At 59.1% G+C, this 14,878-nt stretch overlaps 6 protein-coding genes across 6 annotated transcripts; 1 reads left to right on the forward strand and 5 right to left on the reverse strand.

The window, feature by feature from the left end:
• Nucleotides 1-1,696: 1,696 nt before the first annotated feature.
• On the reverse strand, nt 1,697-4,936 carry CMQ_2320 (ubiquitin thiolesterase; the record flags this gene model as incomplete). Its single annotated transcript, XM_014316278.1, has 4 exons — nt 1,697-3,357; nt 3,535-3,580; nt 3,650-3,736; nt 3,797-4,936. The coding sequence occupies 4 exons, from the start codon at nt 4,934-4,936 to the stop codon at nt 1,697-1,699; spliced, it is 2,934 nt and encodes a 977-aa protein (XP_014171753.1).
• A 195-nt stretch (nt 4,937-5,131) lies between these two features.
• Nucleotides 5,132-5,809, reverse strand: CMQ_2267 (uncharacterized protein; the record flags this gene model as incomplete). The annotated part of the gene is made up of 1 exon (XM_014316225.1): nt 5,132-5,809. One exon carries the CDS (start codon nt 5,807-5,809, stop codon nt 5,132-5,134), a length of 678 nt encoding a protein of 225 aa, XP_014171700.1.
• Nucleotides 5,810-8,089: 2,280 nt separating this feature from the next.
• Nucleotides 8,090-9,676, reverse strand: CMQ_2349 (cop9 signalosome subunit 2; the record flags this gene model as incomplete). Its single annotated transcript, XM_014316307.1, has 2 exons — nt 8,090-9,337; nt 9,413-9,676. 2 exons carry the CDS (start codon nt 9,674-9,676, stop codon nt 8,090-8,092), a joined length of 1,512 nt encoding a protein of 503 aa, XP_014171782.1.
• A 413-nt stretch (nt 9,677-10,089) lies between these two features.
• Nucleotides 10,090-11,313, forward strand: CMQ_2355 (pre-mRNA-splicing factor cwc25; the record flags this gene model as incomplete). Its single annotated transcript, XM_014316313.1, has 1 exon — nt 10,090-11,313. The coding sequence occupies one exon, from the start codon at nt 10,090-10,092 to the stop codon at nt 11,311-11,313; it is 1,224 nt and encodes a 407-aa protein (XP_014171788.1).
• A 127-nt stretch (nt 11,314-11,440) lies between these two features.
• Nucleotides 11,441-13,036, reverse strand: CMQ_2299 (ubiquitin-activating protein; the record flags this gene model as incomplete). The annotated part of the gene is made up of 1 exon (XM_014316257.1): nt 11,441-13,036. One exon carries the CDS (start codon nt 13,034-13,036, stop codon nt 11,441-11,443), a length of 1,596 nt encoding a protein of 531 aa, XP_014171732.1.
• A 725-nt stretch (nt 13,037-13,761) lies between these two features.
• CMQ_2161 (protein rho3) lies at nt 13,762-14,646 on the reverse strand (the record flags this gene model as incomplete). The annotated part of the gene is made up of 3 exons (XM_014316119.1): nt 13,762-14,285; nt 14,354-14,403; nt 14,594-14,646. The coding sequence occupies 3 exons, from the start codon at nt 14,644-14,646 to the stop codon at nt 13,762-13,764; spliced, it is 627 nt and encodes a 208-aa protein (XP_014171594.1).
• Nucleotides 14,647-14,878: the final 232 nt, after the last annotated feature.

Here is a 14,878-nt window from a genome sequence, read left to right on the forward strand (position 1 = left end):
GCTTTTTAAGATAATATCTTAACTGCGAGAGCTGTCTTCGTTAGAGTCCTCGCTGCGGGTGCGCTTACCCTTCGCTTAGGTTGCTCCTATATCTAGGAGCTGTTGCTGTAGGTCTACTATTCGCTGCTTTAAGCGCTTTGCTTTACGCAGTCGATCATTTTCAGCAATGAGGTCCGCTACCATCTAGTCTATGGTGGGCCTAATGGTCTGCCCTAAGGGGCCTTCGCCCGCATCGTCGTCATCCAGTTGCTCGTAATCCTTCTCTAAGAGATTAGAGTCTTCGTTCTCTACTTCTTCGACGATAGGGTTGAGGGGGTTCTCGACTGTTGCCCTAGAGCTGCTCTCTTCCTGCGCACTACGTGCGTGCGACGTTTGCTTCGTGGTCTTTCGAGGTGCCATTGCTCCTTCTGCCTCCTGACTCGGGTAGCCTGATGGTAGAAGAATTAGGAATTGTTAAAGGTGTACTTGGGTAGGCCAGGTAAGTCAGGCAGGCAAGGAGGTATCTTCTTAACAGGAGGAAGCAGCCGTATATTCAATAGCTAATTCTTGCCTTCTGCACTCTAAGGGAGTGCGGGAGGCACTCTTTATCGTAGGCGCACCTCTGGCGCACCAAGTGCGCAGGACAGGCGCGACCCCGTTTCTACTTGGCCCGTGCGCTAGCACGTGCTGTGGCCTGTGCGCAGACTGCGCCACGCAGCCTGCGCCACCAGCACCGCTTCTAGTTCACGATGTGCATCTAATACGCTGTGCGCATACTGCGTACGGCTTGCGCGTAGCCTGCGTCGGTCCCCTTCCTGGGGCGGCGTTACACATACGCAGCTATGCTGCAAAATCATTACTATAATGCTAAACACTAACCCTGCTTCTTCTATACTAGCGACTACGTTCTCCTTTAACTCTATAAAGGTTACTCCTTGCCCGCTTTAGCTGTACTAGGGAAGTTCGGGCTAACATTTACTGGCCCCTTCCAGATCGTCGCCCGCGTTAGTCGATCCGCATACCGGCTACAGCTTCCTGCCGACTAGAAAATCTACGATATCATCGCTTTAAAACACTTAAAACCCGCCCCCTACAACGTTTTCGGCCGCCGTTTTCCCGCGGTTACTCCCGTCGTGGCAGACGCGCCTTTCCGCATCGCTACCTACCAAGACCTGCCCACCGGCCGACGGTACTTGTTTGCAAGGCAGGGCTATAGACAGGAGATGGATAAATGGGTGCCTAAAGATAAGCTGAACGACTAGCAGCGCAAGGCCGCGGAAGACTATGACAAGACCTTTGGACGTGTCAAGGCCATCTTGTAACCACCTGCTCTGCGAGGGCGCAGAGCATCGCGGAAGCCCGGCATGTTGTCACGTGGGCATGTCCCATGCCCCCACCTAGTCACCTAGTCATAGCATAGCCAGCCTGCATCGTTAGATAGCTGCAGGTAGCATATTCATCCAGATTCACCACACCATCACACCATCGGACCGTTTGAAACGAATATTATTCAGGTGGTTTGCGTCACTGCAAGAGTACAAAGCCGCCTATTCTCATGGTCAAACCGACAGAAATGTGAGAGCAAACGCCTGATTAATTTGAAAGTATGGTGTCATCATATGTACCTTGGATGCATTTTTCTTTCAAATCTAGCTCAACATACGATGCAAGCGCCTAGTCATGCCGATATTTCGCTCACAGAATTCATTCTCCCTCATTAGGTCTTCCTCGGGGCGTTCTCACTGGAGAGCCGGCGGGCTTTTCGTCTGCTACGTGAGTTCCCGAGCTTTCCGTCCTCACCGGCTGGCTGGTACTCTTCTGGCTGGAACTCGGGGTTCGAAAAGTGCGCTGTGCTGGACCGAGAGCTCCGGAGAAATCCCGGCTCTGGATTGTTGATATCGATATCGGTTCTCTCGTACTGCCATTTCGTAAAGCGCACCGGATGGGACTCGGCTGGCTCGGGCGTATGTCCACCATGGAATTGCTGTTGATGGTGTGGAGGTAAATGCATTTGACGTTGGGCATGCAGGTGGACCGAGTCCGACAGTTCAGCCGACGGGTCCAGGACCTCAGAATATGAAACTGGGGCTCCCTCCATAGATATGTTGTTATTGATACGTCCTGCATATTGGCTCACGGGCTCCAAAGCTGGCCCCACCGCTGCCACAGAAGATTCAACCGATGCCATCGATGGGGACTCTGCCACTGCCAAGTGTACCAGTATTGATGCATGGGACTCTGATGCCGAGATAGTGCACAAGCTGCCGCCAAAGCCGGTTTTCGTTGAGGCAGCCCAGGGTGACTGGGACAGCTCTGGCTGGCCAGAAGGCAACCCAAGAGACGAGGAATAGTTTGGCCTCGCCGAAGCTGTTGTCATCATGCCTGGGATGAGGCTCAGCACCCGCATATCGAGGTTTGCATAGTTTTCGAGGCTCGACGTGTTAGAGGGAAACAAGGACTCGAAGTCAACGCGAGTGTGATGCACATGAAGATCTGTAGATGACGGCGGGTTCAATACGGAGGATTCAGCGGACGATGGATCCAAAGGTGGCTCCGGTGTTTCCGCAGCTGCAGCTTGGCCACCAGCAGTGTCAGGAGGACCGCTCAGAGTCGTGTGCACGGCTGCACCCTCGACGGGTTCTAACCGCTTTGAATCCAAGTTGCCGCCTTCCTCAGCCAGCCTGGCCGGGGTAATATGCACGGCAGAAGCGTCAGGTGATGAGCCGGAAGGGTTCTGTGCAAAAGCTTGAGGCCCAGGTGCGGATACGCTGGCGAAAGGTAGACCAGGGCGGTACAGGATATCGTAGTGGTCTGGTCGGAACAGCAGAGATATGCGCAAGTCGATGGAATTCTCCTCCCGGTTGTTGTTTTCCTGGGGGAATCGGTAAAGGGGGACGTTGGAGCCCACACTTCGATCCAGATAGGCAATCTCCAGGACAATGTCAGGCGGTTTGAGCAAAATGTTGGCCAGTATTTCGATCCGGACGTGGTCGATTTCGCAGTTTGGCCGCTCAATATACTCCTGGCAATAGCCTTCCAGGCCGTCTGGATGTATGAGGAAATCTTGGTAGAGCAAGGCGTTTCCCTTGAGATATGAGGCGACTAGCAGCCGCAGATGGTAGATGATGGCGTTCCCTGAGTTGGCATCATTGAAGATGTTCGTCAATGCCGTGGCGGCCTTGTCCGTTTCAGGCATGGCATTGATTATCTTGACAAAGAGATTGTCAGTCTCCTCAACCATGTCCTCATAGACATATGGGTTGTAATGCCCGACATCACGGATGTAATCGTTCAGGCTCTGCAATCGGCTGCGCTCATTCTTGATCCGGTCCATGTTCTCGGTATGGATCAGCGCTTCAAAGTAACAGAAGCCAATTGCTAAGGAGGGTCAAAAAGACCACGCGAGTCAGCCCAGAGCAATGCCCAGCACCGCACAGCGTTCGCGTCATTTTCCACGAATCTGCACGATTGGACGGAGGAGACAGAGCGAGGAGAGAGAGGGGCAGATATGACTGGTAAGAAACGGGACTGCCATACCTCTCCATCCACAATTACCATCTCCGAGAATGGAACGGTAGAGAGGGAAGATGTCTGGCAATGTCTGCATTCGACGAGAGGTCAGCTCGGGGGAAGTCCGAACAGAGGGGGCTCTCTGGAGCTCTCAACGTACCCCGGTCTTTTCGGCGAACGCAGCATCAGCGGTAGCATAGTGCTCCTTGACGACGTCGGTCGACTGGATGCTGCCTACAGCTGGGCCCTACCGAGAGGTTAGGAGGAGTGCAAGCCGGGCAGAGAGGAGAGCGAGAGCGACACGCACGGTAACGTCTGGTTGGTAGTCCCGGGCTAGTGCCTCTTGCGTAGCAATGTCGGCGGCGATATGGTCGGCATTGTCCCCCGTCATCTCGGGCAGATCGACGGCCATGGCCGAAAGCGGGTGTGGGAGTGGAGTATGTAGTTCGTCGAGCGCAAGGGGACGATACAGACTCGCGTGGGGTTGGCTGTGGGAGATCTTGGCTTTGGCCTGGCGTCTCGGGGCCAGCCGTAGGCGGCAGTGACGGAGCTGCAGCGGAGATGAGGGGAGGGCGAGAGGGTGCGGGCGAGGGTGAGGGTGAGAATGAGAATGAGGATGAGGGGGGGCAGATGGAGATGAGGCGGCATTGGAGGATAAAAAGACGGCAGCGGGGGGAACAAGAACAGCAAGGCTGGTGGCGCTAGACACAAGGGCGGGGCGCGTTGCTGTGGACTGCTGTGGCGGTGGCTGCTGGAGCCGGTGGTGGGCTGTGGCGAAGTCGGCGTTGATGGTGCCGTAGTGGTAGCTGCCGTTTGCGGTGCAGCCGCCGCAGGGCAGGCGCTGATGCTGTGGGAAGGCTAGGGCGGTATAGGAGGAAGTGGCACAACCGACGTAGTTGACAGCTGCCACATGGCTTGCAGCTCCGCTGACCATAGCGCCTGCTGGAACCGCGCTTCTGTTTCTGCATCTGTTCGGTTCGTCGCACAGGCCGCCAGCACCGTCCCCGCTGTCGTCGCAGGCCGATGAGATGGGCTGTGGGGGAGCAGCAGCGCTAGCAGCGGGGGCTTGTGCGTGTTGGTGAATCCGGTAGAATAGCGCCTGCTGGTGCTGGTGCTGTGTCGGTGGTGGGTACTGAGGCTGTTGGAGCAGTTGGAGCTGTTGGAGCTGCTCGAGCTGCTGGTGATCGTAGTCGTAATGGTAGTTTTGCTGCTGCTGGAACTGTGGTTGCTGGTACAAAAAGGTGTTCTGGTAGTGCAATTGATAAGGCTGCTCGTATTCTAACTGCTGGCGCTGTTCTTCCTCCCTCTCCTGCCGTTCCTGTCGCTCTCGCTCCTGCTGCCCTGACTGCTCTTTGTACTGGCGCTGAAGGAGCTGGAGGCGCTGGAAGCTAGCGACATCGGTGAACTCCACCGTTATCTCAACCGGCGTTAAAGCGGGCAGTTGCATTTTCGCGGGAAGCTGCGAAGATGAGCGGAGGGAAAACAGAGAGACAGAGAAGGAGACAAAAGAAAAATAGGAAGGAGGAAGGCAGAGGGAGAAAAGGCAGGCGAGAAGACGGAAAGAGAGAGAGAGAGAGAGAGAGAGAGAGAGGAAGAGGGAGACGGGCGTAAGAAACTGGATGGGAATCCGCAAGAGAAGAGGCTAATTCTTGTAAGTGACAGCGGCGTCTGGTTGGAGCAGCTGGGGGCTAACGGCGGATCGATCGCTACCAAACCCCAGGCTGGCCCAAAGTTTTGATTCGTGCCTCCTTCCCAATATTTGGTTCTGGCGCTCGTGCAGAAAAGCTGCAGGACGACGGGAAATTGTTGGCGAGCGATCGGCAGCTGGGACCACCAGCTGTGGTTGGGGGGTAGGGGAGAAGAAGAGGAGCTGAGGGCTGGGATGGACCAAATTTAGACCGGTCGCGCAGCCTGGAGACCGGTCGATGGGGAGACAATAACTGGACGAATCTGGACAGGACAGACGACCGATCTGCAGAGGCGGCCTGGAGAGAGAAAGACACAGAGAGAGCGGCCTGATCGACAGAGTGAAGCCGATGAGAGCAAAGGAATCACGATCTATATGAAGACAGCAGCAGCGCGTGGGAAGAGACGAGACGAAGGGCCAGGAGCGTGTCCGGGTGAGACACAGCTGTGAGCCGCCGGAGGAGGGCTCGACGAGCCGGTCGACGATCCAAGATGCTCCCGGCTCGCGCTGCTGGTCGCTGTCGGCATGGGTCCCATCAGGGCCACGGCCCAGGAGCAGCGGTCGTGGCATGCGCACTGGTGGGCCAGCCAGATCTGCTCGAGAGAGCGAGCGCAGAATCGACATCTCAGGCATCAGCCCGGAGAAGTTGTGTGTTCTCTGGAAATGGAAACGGGCCATCTCCGGATACGGCAAGCTGCAAGCCAGAGGGGCGCAGGCCGGGGAGATTGCCTTGTGTCTGCATTACCAGCGGATTCGGGCAAAAATACTCTGTGCGTTGCTATTGTGCTTGCTTCTTTGGTCTCCATCTTCTTTTTTTTCTTGTTTTTTCTTTTTTATGATTATCTCTCCCATGCCTGCTGCTCTTCGCGTCTCTCTCCACCATCCCCCATCCCCCAATCTATGGGTCCCAAGGCGGTCTAGCCTGCTGCTGTGGGCCAGCTATTATTGGGTGTGTTGCATTAGTTACTAAAAACGCAGCTCGTGCATGTGGCATGCCAGAAGGACAGAGGTCTCCCATGTATCTGACTCGCAGCCCAGGCGACTCTACTGGAATCCAGCACCGCTTGCTCCGGCCTCCTGTCTCACCACCAGCCTACAATTGCGAGCGCTTGTGGAAAGGGCCCCCGGGGCGATCCCGATCATCGATGCAACCCGTTCTGCATCCTACGGGGAAATCAATATGGTGAAACCGATGGATGTGCCACGTCAAGCACAGCAGACATCAGGATCTTCGATTGGCCCACACACAGGACAGAGAGATGGCCATCCCACCCTTACCACGACAATCCCGGTCGACGACAATACAGGGGTTGTGTACCCAGAGCCCGGAAGCCATACTGCATCTGCTCCAAGGCCATTCCCTCATTGTGCAACGTAGCATCCCGTCTGCTATGGAAAAAAGAAAGGCTGCGAGGCAGTCGGGTGAATGACGTATTATTGCCTCCTCGGCTGGCATTTCCGAAGACATCACGAGACGAGGCGCACGGCTGGAGCTCGTGCTCACAGATGCCGTTTCTGACCCCCAAAAAGGGCTGCCCATACATAGTACTGCCATGGGCTGCGATGTCCGTCCTGCTTCAACTTAGCTTCGCGACGGGCCCTTCCAGACTCCTTGTCTAGCAGGTCGCAGCCAATCCACCCTGACGGCCTCTGTGCGCCATCTGGCAATGGCGTCTGCCAAACTGTGGTCTGTTACGTGTGTGGCCGCTGCAGGATGTCCCCCATGCACGATAGCCTACGCAGCGAACCAGCCGCACCGCTGGCACACCCTCTCCTCTGGCTATTGGGCGGGGCTTGCCACTGTGTGTGTTGGGGTGCGCCATACAGAAGCATCCACGTCGAGGAGGACTCGGGATGCTACATCGTGCGGCCCTTCCATTCCACGCCACGGCCGTCCGTGCATGTGCCATCCCTTGACAATGTCGTGGCCTGTAGTTGGACGAGACGGCGGCAGTTGGACGGAACGGTTGGCCGTCTGGCTAACGGACGGTGCAAAGACAGAAATGCGCTACTGTAGGCCGAGAGCCTTGCCTGCCAAAAGGAAGAGTACAGGGAGGGAAAAAGAAAACAGGCCGTCGGCTCATTGTGTCCGACCAGGCAGACTGGAAGAACAGAGTAGAATTGCCCCATGAGGGGCTGAGCAGCCGAGCTGGGTTGGACTCCCAGACGAAACGGCAGATGGTGGCCTTGCCGACGGCTTCGTCACGAGGCGACACGAGACACCGACCGGCTTCCCCCACAGGGGCGAGCAACTGCAGTCAGCAGCTTCGTCGCAGCTACCGGCCCATTGGACGGCCATCTTTGGCGCTGCTGCGCGCGGAATTGCTCTCCTCTCCGACTTCAGGCGTCGGACAAGGCGGCCAGATAGAAAAAAGAAACAAAGCATGAGGAAGAAGCAAAGAAGCGCAGCAGCCAAGAGCAGGATGGAATAGACCTCCGTACAGAGTACGGCGTCTGCCCCAGCAGTCTCACCGCAACATTTTGCTTCACAGCCATGGTGCATGCAGAGCTCGCATATCCGTCCGGCCCTGTTGCTAGCACACCGCAACCGGAACGCTGCTCGGCTTTGCCGAGCGTCGAGGAGACATATCCTAGGGACAGGCGCCGTTTTGCCGTTTTCCCCTTTAGCCTGCCGTTTCGGTGATAAAAATAGGTGCCTAATTCGCTACAGAGTCTTCGCGTGCGGCCATTGGCTGAGGCCCTATCTCAATTTGCCTTGGATTCCGTGTCTGCTTCCAGAAACGGCAGCTCGTCCAGAAGTCTACCCGCTCACCGTCATATCGGATGCTACCACGCAGCGGCTCGGGCGTCTCTATTCAGCCGTCTCCGCCTTTTCTGGACAGCGCCATCATAGTCGTCGTCGTCTTCGTTTGCCAATCCGCATAAACACTCCACATCACTCCTCCTACTCCATCACCCCTGCTTTGATCGACGGCTGCCGGCCAGGCCCTTTGCTCCGGAGCGCGGATGGCGCCCGCTGTGGCGGACGGAAAAGGGTGACGCCGGGGCGCTGGAAAACGGGTCTGGCGGGCCAGAGCCGGCGTTGGTGCCGTCGGCCGAGGCGGCGCCCGGACGCAGCTGGGTGGCAGTGTTGCTGAATACGGCACGGGCGAGGCCCATGACGGCGTCGGTGAGCTCAGAGACAGCCTCGACGCGGTCGGCATCGACGGCCGACTGCAGCTCGAGGACGCCGGCCTGCTGGTCGATGGTGCCAGCGATGCGCCCGTCAACGATGAGGTAACCGAGAATATCGTGGACCTCAGCGTCGCTGATGCGGATCTGGTCGGCGATCCAGGCCGTCCGGAGACGGGTGTAGGGGGCGATGAGGCGCAGGACAGCCTTGGTCCGCATGGTGCGGGTGACCTCGTCAATGTTCTCGGCGATGAAGGAATCCTGCAGCAGGTCCGGGTGGCGGTGCAGGACGTCTTCGTAGCGACGGATGTCGTCGTGCTGGTAGGCCTCGACCAGCTCAGTCATGGCGGCGATGCGCGGATCGTTGCGGTACGGCTTCGTCTCCTGCGAGTCGAACGGGTTGATGTCGGACCGCATCAACATTGTGGTCAGCAGCAGGTACTTGAGCACCTGGATGCGCTGCAGCGAGCCGGCCTCGTCGTAGTTGCGAAACGACTCGAAGAAGTCGCCCTGTGCGTCCTTCCAGTTCTCCTCGCTCATGTGCATCTTGCCGCCGCATTCGCGAATGATGCCCATGATCTTGGGGTGCGGCACGGCTGATCGTACCCGGAGGGCCCGCTGGTAGAGCTGCTTGAGCTGCTTGTTATTCTTGCGCTCCGCATACATCTGAATCTCCAGCGCGTAGATCTCCAACAGGTACGTGCCCTTGCTCGCGTCGTCCGTCCCGTCTGCCCGCTGGCAGGCCCGGTGCAGTTCGCGCAGCTTGCGCACCACGTCGACGTATTGGTGCCGGTCCAGCAGCAGCTTGGCCTGCTTGACGCTCGTCTTGAGCCACAGCCGCTCGTTGTTCGTGCTCTGGAAGCACGCTAGCGTGAGGTCGTAGAAGCCCCCCAAAAACGGCCCTGCCTGCTCGCTGCCGGCCGAGTTCTTCTCCACAAAGTCGAGCATGTTGTTGATCGACTTTTCCGAGTAGTTGCGTGTCACTGCCGACTTGACGTACGTGAGCAGTTCTTTGTAGTGTTCGACAGCCTTGGAGGTTAGTTGTGTAGAATGAGCAGGATAGAGAACAAACGAACAGAGAGCACAGCAGAGAAGACAACTCACTGCTTCGTATTGCCCTAGCTTGAACTCCAGCTTGATGGCCTGCTTCAGTCCCTTGAAGCCCCAGTCGGCCTTTTGCGGTTCCAGCGCCGGGATTCCCAGGAACTCCACAATGGCCTCGCTTGGATCCGTCAACTTGGTCTGCTTCGCATTGTAGTACTTGTTCTCGATCGTCACCTCGCCAGCATCCAGCTCGTCTTCGTCGTCTTCGTACTCAAAGTCGTACTCCTCCTCGTCAGAGGCCTGCATGAAATCGTCGTCGGACATGGTGGGCGGCCGGGTGGACAGTCCCTAGACGGTCTGTCGGATGCCGAGAGGGGATGTTGCCGTACAGAGACAGAGACCGAATGGCGGTCGGCACTTTGGTTGTTGCAAGAAAATAAGAGCATGTGGGGTTGGCGATGAGGCGGCCAGCAAAAGGCAGCTCAGTTCGCTACGTTGGCGGCAGCTCCACACGGAAGCCTGAGAGCCCCGCTTTATGCACGGGCCACATTTCAGCCTCCCCTTTGGGTCCTTGTTCGATTTGCCACTACAGTTTGGCAAACACCAACAGCAAAGGCAAAAAACAGCAGACACAGAAGAAGACAACCCGAAAAAAAGCAGTGACAAGCACGACAGCACCCTGACACAGACACCCGTACAGCGCTTCATCCCCAGACGATTGCTGTCGAACCGCCGTCATGGGTTCGGGTGACCTCAACGCCAAGAAGAGCTGGCACGTTGTCAATCTCAAGAACCAGCAGAAGGTATGGGAGAGCGAGCGGGCAGCGCTGGCGGAGCGCAAGAAGGTGGCGGAGCGGGTGGAGGAGCTGCGCAAGGAGCGCCAGGAGGAGGAGATTGCGCGCCAGCTCGAGGAGGCCGGCGGCCGCAAGCGCGTCGACCGCGTCGACTGGATGTACCAGGGTCCGTCGGCCGAGAACGGCGGCATGGTGACGGAAGAGGCCGAGGCTTTTCTGCTGGGCAAGCGGCGCATCGACGCGCTGATCCGGGGAGACGACCACAAGAAGCTCGAGAAGAACGCGGCGCACGACCGCTTCGCGGGGCCGTCGGGGGGCGAAGGAACAAGTGCTGGTGCAGGTGCAGGCGCAGCGAGCAGCATGACAGCGGCCAGCACGGCGCGCGACATGCTGACCAAGATCCGTGAGGACCCGCTACTGGCGATCAAGCGCCAGGAGCAGGAGGCGTACGAGGCCATGGTGAGCGACCCGATCCGGCGGCGGCAGCTGCTGGCATCCATGGGGCTGTCGACGACGGCGGACGAGAAGAAGAAGAGCAGCCGGTCATCGTCGGACCGGAAGAGACGACGACACGACGATGACGACGATCGACACCACCACCGAAGCCATCGGCACCGCGACAACGACGACGACGAGTCGCGGCGGCACAGACGACGGGACGACGCGCGTGATGGGTCTGATAGTCGGCATCGACGGCGATCTCGCAGTCCGGCCAGGCGACGCGATCGGTCCGGCAGCCGAGGCCGGGACTACGATCGGCCGTCTCGCAGGGAGGAGAGGGACGACAGGGACGGCAGGGATGGACGGAATGAACGGGGTCGAAGAAGCGAGTGGGATGGGAGGAACAAAACGAATGCCAGGACAGGCGGCCGGCCGTCCGATCGAAGCAACGGTCGCACCAACGCCGACGACGAGCGGGCACGCAAGCTGGCGGCCATGCAGGCGGCAGCGTCAGAGCTGGACCAGCAGCGCGAGCAGCGACTCGCTCAACGGGAAGCACAGGAAGCAGCAGCGCGGGCAGCTGATGACAAGGCGCGAGCACGTGACGAGCGGCTAGGCGGCGAGCAATCATCGTTTGCGACGAGCCTGCGACAGCAGGTGGGCGAGATGGGACTGGCAGAGCGACTCGGGCGAGGCCGCAAAGGACTACAGCGGGATGAGGAGTAGGGGATGATAGGAGGGAGAGCAGAAGCTTGTAACATGCTATGGGTAGACACCAAGACAGAAGAGAGTGAGGAGAATGATGACTAAGCATTATCAGAATCGGCCAAACGGGCAAGTTGACACAAACTCCTCACAGGCGGTATTCCTCGTAGGCAGCAGCCTCGCGACGGCGGGCATCGATGCGAGCGAGAGTAGGGGCATCGTAGAGGTCAGCGAGGGGACGGCCGGCGAGCAGGATCTGGTCGTGATGGCGGGCGGCCTCTTCGCGGGTCATGCAGACGAGGTCGGCGAGCGAGAGGCGAGTAGAGCGCTGCTCGGGGTCATTGGGGTTGCCGGCAGCGACACGATGGACGAGAGAGGCGGCCGAGCCGTCGTCGTCGGACGGCCACTGCCAGCGGACGAGGGTGGTGCGCGTGGGAAGGCCGGAGACGGCGCTGCGGCCACGATAGACGTCCTCGACGAGAAAGGCGACGTCGCCGAGGGTGAGAGGAATGCGAAGGCCGACAGCGAGAGAGGGTGTGGTGGTGGTGGTGGTGTTTTGGCGGGCTTCGCGGGCGCGGATCAGACGCTCTTCGGCGCCGTGCACGGCACCGAGGATCTGGTCGTAGAGCTTGTCGCGGCCCTTGACGGCCGAGTATTCGTAGGGATATTGGGCGACGGTCAGCAGGACGTGGTTGGCCAGGGTGTAGCCAAAGACGGCCGGCATAGTGCCGAGAACGGGCAAGATGCGGACGCGAAAGTCGGGCAGGGCGCCGAGCTCACGCACGGCATCGCGGCCGAGCCGGGCGTACTGGTCGTCGGGCAGTGGCAGCAGGGCAGCTTTGCCGTCGCCGGCCGGCTCGGTCGAATAGACGGCCGTGATGCCGGACGTGATGCCCAGCAGCTTGAGCCGTCGCCGAGTCGCTCGCGAGAGCCGGTCCTCGGCACTGCCGCCCAGATCGCCCACCACGACCTTGGTCGGATCGCTCTTGGTGCCGGCACCCATGGAGGCCACGACGGCGAGCCCGTGCGCGTGGCAGTACCGCAGCAGCTCCACCTTGCTGTCGATGTTGTCGATGGCGTCGATGATGAACGTCGGCGCCGTCGCGTCGCCCTGCCAGCCCCCCAGAAGATCGCCGGCCGAGGCGCCGTCAAACTTGGCCTGCCGCTGGTCAAACTGCACCCACGGCGCTACCGCCTGCAGCCGTCGCGCGAGCACCTGCACCTTGGCCCGGCCCACGTCCGCCAGCGTCGCCACCGCGTGCCGGTTCAGCGAGCTCAGCGATACCTGGTCAAAGTCCACCAGACGCAGCCGGCCAACACCCGATCGCGCCAGCGCTGCCGCGCAGTGCGAGCCCACGCCGCCGCAGCCTACCACCACCACCACTGCTGCACGCACGCGCGCCAGACCCTCCGCCGTCAGGAACGCTTGGTTGCGCGTCAGCTGCTCCAGGATCACCTCCTCTGCATAGTCGCCTGCTTGCGCCCGTCGTGCCAGCGCCAGCGCCCGCTCTTCTTCCGCGTCCAGCGGTACCTCTCCTGCTGTCTTGGTCTCGGTCTCTGCCTCGGCTTCCACCTCCGCCTCCACGCGCTGTCGCACCGCTCGCTTCAGCTGTCGCAGCCGTGCCTCGTGCGTGTGGTGCTGGTATCCCAGTAGTGCCGTCGCCACCACGGCCCCCGACAGCACTGCCGTCGCAGCCAGCTGCACATGCCGGCTGGCCGCTGCCTGCGCTAGCACCGATGTCATCTCTGGGCCTGCGCGCTGTTCGTTCCGCTGCCTGTGCGAGCCCGTTGTCCAGACACGTTGTGTGCGTTGGTTATGCAACTCGCCAAAAATCCATCCTCTGCAACTACGAAAATTTCCACTTCTAGAAGTCACGTGCAAACACCTCATCGTTCCATCCTCCTATCGTTCCTGCGCCGGCTCAAGACAAAGACATACTGAATTAGGACAGGCCGAGCAAGCACGCTTTCCCTGTAAAAAAAAAAAAAAAGGTAAGATACATACAGATATGCAAAGACAGCCCCGCGAGCACCCGGTCCTTTCTTGGCGTCCTCTCTGTGTATGCTAGGGGCCCCATTGCCCCTTTCCTCCTTTCTCGAGAGGTCGCCCCGGAAAGCATTGCAGCAAGAAAATGGTATAAGATAAGGAAACAGAAGCGAAGAGACCGTGTGGACGGGTAGACAGAAGAAGCGGAGAAGAGGAGAGGAGGAGGGGGAGGGAGAAGAGGAGAAAAAGGAAAACAGAAGACGGAAAAGATAAAAGAAAAAAGAAAAAAAGAAAAAAAAGAAAGAAGAGGGTAAAGGGAAAACAAGCAATAGGAGAGCCTGCCATGACGGGCAAGCCCAAGCGGTGTGTGAATATAGAACCATAATCCTGGGACGGTCGTTAGGTGTGAGACGGATGAGACGGAGTGGCGGGCGAGACGGCAGACGGAACGGTGGTGTCGATACGCGCCATCCACGCGCCCTCTACATGATGGTGCACTTGCCGCCTTCGCGTTCCTTTCGCACGCTCAGGGCCACGCGCGCAGCTTCCGTAAAGGCCTCGTTGACGCCCCGGTTGCGCATCGCCGAGCACTCCAGGTACCGCATCGCGTTGATGCGCCGCGCCACCTCTAGGCCCTGGTCGTATGTGATCATCGGCTTCTTCTCGCGTGCTGCCGGCGCTGCACCCGACGCTGCCGATCCGTCTTCGCCGCCGCCAGATGCCGCGCCGCCCTGCGTCGCTGCGCCCTCGCTGGCCTCCTCGTCGTCCGCCTCGCGAAGATCGCACTTGAGCGCCACCAGCACCAGCTTCACGCCCGGGCAGTTGTCCGCGATCTCGCCCACCCACTTCGACTCCACGTTCTCCAGGCTGTCCCGGCTGTCGACGCTGTAGCAGAGCATGATCAGGTCCGTGTCGTCGTAGGACAGGCTGCGCAGCCGGTCAAACTCCTCCTGGCCTGCCGTGTCCCACAGCGATAGCTCAATGTGCACATTGTCGACAAAGATATCTGCTCCATGTCAGCCTCCATCCCGGCATCCGTCCACTCCTACGCCTTGGCCTGCAATCAGATCGTACCGTGTACGTAGTTCTCGAACACTGTTGGCTCATAGACGGTCGGGAAGTAGCTGCAGTCCGGTTAGCATTCTCCGCCAGCCTGCCGCCGCAAACGGACAGAAACGCGTACCCTCTCGTAAAGACATTGAGTAATGATGTTTTTCCCGAAGCTCCGTCTCCTCTATGTCGCGCAGTATTAGCAAGCATTCCACTGGCCGCTGGTCTCTCTGCCCTATCGGTCGGACATCCGCCTGTTCTTACAGTAGGACCAGCTTGCGCTGTGCCGTTTTTGATCCACCACAGAGGAACGACATCGTGTGCGTGTCGTGTGAGAGAGCGAGAGAGCTGTATCGATGCGTGCGTCCACAACACGGCGAATGTGTCTCCTATCCTTCAGGGGGGTCGAAGATGGTGTTTTTTTCGAAATGTCGAGAGACGATGCGCACACCGCTTGTGGCTCGAAGACGTGTGTATGCTGGACGGAACGATCTGGCCGCGTCAGAATGGCGGATCGGGGCGAAGCAATAAGGCGCGGATGAGCTGGCC

The sequence above is a fragment of the Grosmannia clavigera genome, assembly GCF_000143105.1.
Source record: "Grosmannia clavigera kw1407 unplaced genomic scaffold GCSC_156, whole genome shotgun sequence".
In the NCBI taxonomy this organism is placed as follows: domain Eukaryota; kingdom Fungi; phylum Ascomycota; class Sordariomycetes; order Ophiostomatales; family Ophiostomataceae; genus Leptographium; species Leptographium clavigerum.